This window comes from Silene latifolia, chromosome X (genome assembly GCF_048544455.1).
Source record: "Silene latifolia isolate original U9 population chromosome X, ASM4854445v1, whole genome shotgun sequence".
Taxonomy (NCBI): domain Eukaryota; kingdom Viridiplantae; phylum Streptophyta; class Magnoliopsida; order Caryophyllales; family Caryophyllaceae; genus Silene; species Silene latifolia.
The window spans coordinates 174,351,837-174,354,334 of record NC_133537.1 but is presented as its reverse complement, the minus strand read 5'-3'; the positions used below and the strand labels follow the sequence as shown (position 1 = coordinate 174,354,334).

At 38.5% G+C, this 2,498-nt stretch overlaps 1 protein-coding gene across 1 annotated transcript; it reads left to right on the top strand.

Annotated features, from left to right (window-relative positions):
* Positions 1–383: 383 nt before the first annotated feature.
* On the top strand, positions 384–833 carry LOC141618754 (uncharacterized). Its single transcript, XM_074435835.1, has one exon. It carries the CDS (start codon positions 384–386, stop codon positions 831–833), a length of 450 nt encoding a protein of 149 aa, XP_074291936.1.
* The last annotated feature ends 1,665 nt before the right edge of the window (positions 834–2,498 follow it).

Below are 2,498 nucleotides of genomic sequence, written 5' to 3'. Positions count from 1 at the left end.
ATAGTGAGAAAGCTACCTGTAGCTCAATGCCAGAAAGTATTCATGTTAGTCATGACTTACTACTTTTCCAAATGGATAAAAGCTGATTCCTACATGCAGGTCACTGAAAATTCAGTAATATCATTCATCAGGACAAATATAATCTGCAAATATGGAGTCCCTTCAGAAATAGTGTGTGACAATGGCACACAATTTGTTGGGAGAAAGACCAAGGCTTTCTATGCTGAATCGAATATAAATTAGTGACCTCGACTCCTGGACATCCAAAAGCTAATGGTCAGGCTGAATCAAGCAATAAGGTAGTCATAAGCTGCCTAAGGAAGAAGCTGAAAAGAGGACGAGGCAGATGAGCAGAGGAACTTCCATTGGTACTATGGGTAGACATGACAACTCAAAAGACCTCAACTGACCAAACAGCTTACTCATTAGTGTATGGTTGTGAAGTTGTAATCCCTGCAGAAGTACGAGTGCCAACGTCAAGATACAGCCTGAATAACATAGAAGCAAACAACAACCTGATGCAAGACAACCTAGTCATAACAAAGGAGTTGAGAGATGCTCCCAAAATCAGGATAGTATCATATCAACAAGTAGTAGCAAGGACTTATAATAAGAATGTTAAGATTAGAGTTTTCAGGGAATGGGACCTTGTCCTACGAAAAGTATTCCCAAATAAGAAAGAGAAATCAGGTGGTAAATTAGCCCCTACATGGGAAGGCCCTTACCTAATAAACTCAATCGTCAGACAAGGAGCATACAAGCTCCAAACATTGGAAGGAGAAATGATTCCAAGGTCTTGGAATGTAACTCATTTGAAACTCTTCCATGTGTAATAAAACAAGTTCTATCCTGTCTTGATCAGGTAAAAATTCATTAAACTATCTATGTCTTGCGTGCCCTGTTCTACATGATTTGCCTTAAATGTTTGCCTGCTTTATGCGCTTAACTACGTGCATCATTTGTGTATAAATGTCCTACAACTAACCCTGTTAATGTCTTTAATTTTTGAATCACGAATAACTATACATGATGTGTTATTACATGAATAAGTCTTCAGGATTGAGGGCGACACTACTATATGTCAATTTTATTTAGGGTAATTTGATAACTTATACCTTGAATAACTCACTTTTTCAAATCTTATATCTAAAATAATTTTTTTTAAAATCTTATACCTAAAATAACATTTTTTTACAAACTTGATACCAAATCTTATAAAAATCCATAAATTAACGATTTTGCCCTTATTAATTTGATGGTTTTTAATGGTGGTAATCCTAGATATGTGTATTAATGAGTGAGGCAAATGATAACAATGTTTAAGTAGTAAGGGTAAAATTGTTAATTTAAGGCTTTTTTTTTAGATTTGATATCAAGTTTGGAAGAAAATGTTATTTGAGGTATAAGATTTTTAAGAAAGTTATCTTAAGTATAAGATTTGAAAAAATGATTTATTCAAGGTATAAGTTATCAAATTACCCTTTTAATTATTACTTTTTTTTTGCACCCTGTCGTGCATGACGAAGTTGGTAACCAACACAAGATACGGTGAATAGAAGCGCCAATCAGGTATGAAATAATTTCCCGACCTGAGTATTTGTTGCGCACCTAAACAACCTGCTGGACGCAACACTATGACAGGGGGAAAGGTGTTTTATCCTGACCACTTGTCTAAAGCCCTCTAGACAGGCTGAATACTAAGCCCTCCAGCCAGGCAGGAGACATAAGCCCTCCAGTCAGGCAGAATTTCCCACCTCCTTCAACTACTACGGTGTAAACTGCAGAAAGTTGAGGGGCTAACGTAGGCTACAAATGCCAGAAAATAATAGGTTAACAGGTTTTAAAAAATAGGTTAACAGGTTCGAATATAATAGGTTTGAAGAAAAAAGGAAAGGTAAAAAGCAAAAGATCAGGATAAGCAAAAGCACACCAACTTCATTTCATTCAAAAGCCCTTACCCCCTGGGGCAAAGGCACCAAAATATTTATACAAGCCAGGAAAAACCTCCCTGACCGGCAAAGCACAAAAACAAAAACAAAAACAAAATAAAAATTGTCTTTCCAGGGACATCTCTCCTGGATGGGCCAAATACCATCAAGTTATTATAAAATAATTACTGCTCCCCCTTGGAAGTAGCATCAGCGCCCTCATCTTTAGCCTGCTCGACACCTGTATCCTGCTTAGCACCTGTATCCTGCTCAGCATCGACGTCCTGCTGCCCTGGAGAATCCACCTCTTGATCATCACAAAGATTATGCAGGTCAGGATACTTGGCAGCAGCAATGGCCATCTCAGCTTTAGGGTCCCAACTTGCCCTGACCTCCACGGGTTCAGACATAGCTGCCACTTTACCCTTCATGAAGAACTATAAGGCAGCATCATCAAGCTTGCCCTCCAAGTAATCCTTCTCAAGGTTAAGCTCCTCATTCCTATCCAATGCCTCCTGAAGAAGCTGCTTACTTGACCTAGCCTCAGCTCTGGCAGTATCACGCTCAGCC

What these genes read in the sequence shown, in the direction of transcription:
- LOC141618754 (XM_074435835.1), top strand. Translation starts at nt 384, where the DNA reads ATGACAACTCAAAAGACCTCAACTGACCAAACAGCTTACTCATTAGTG.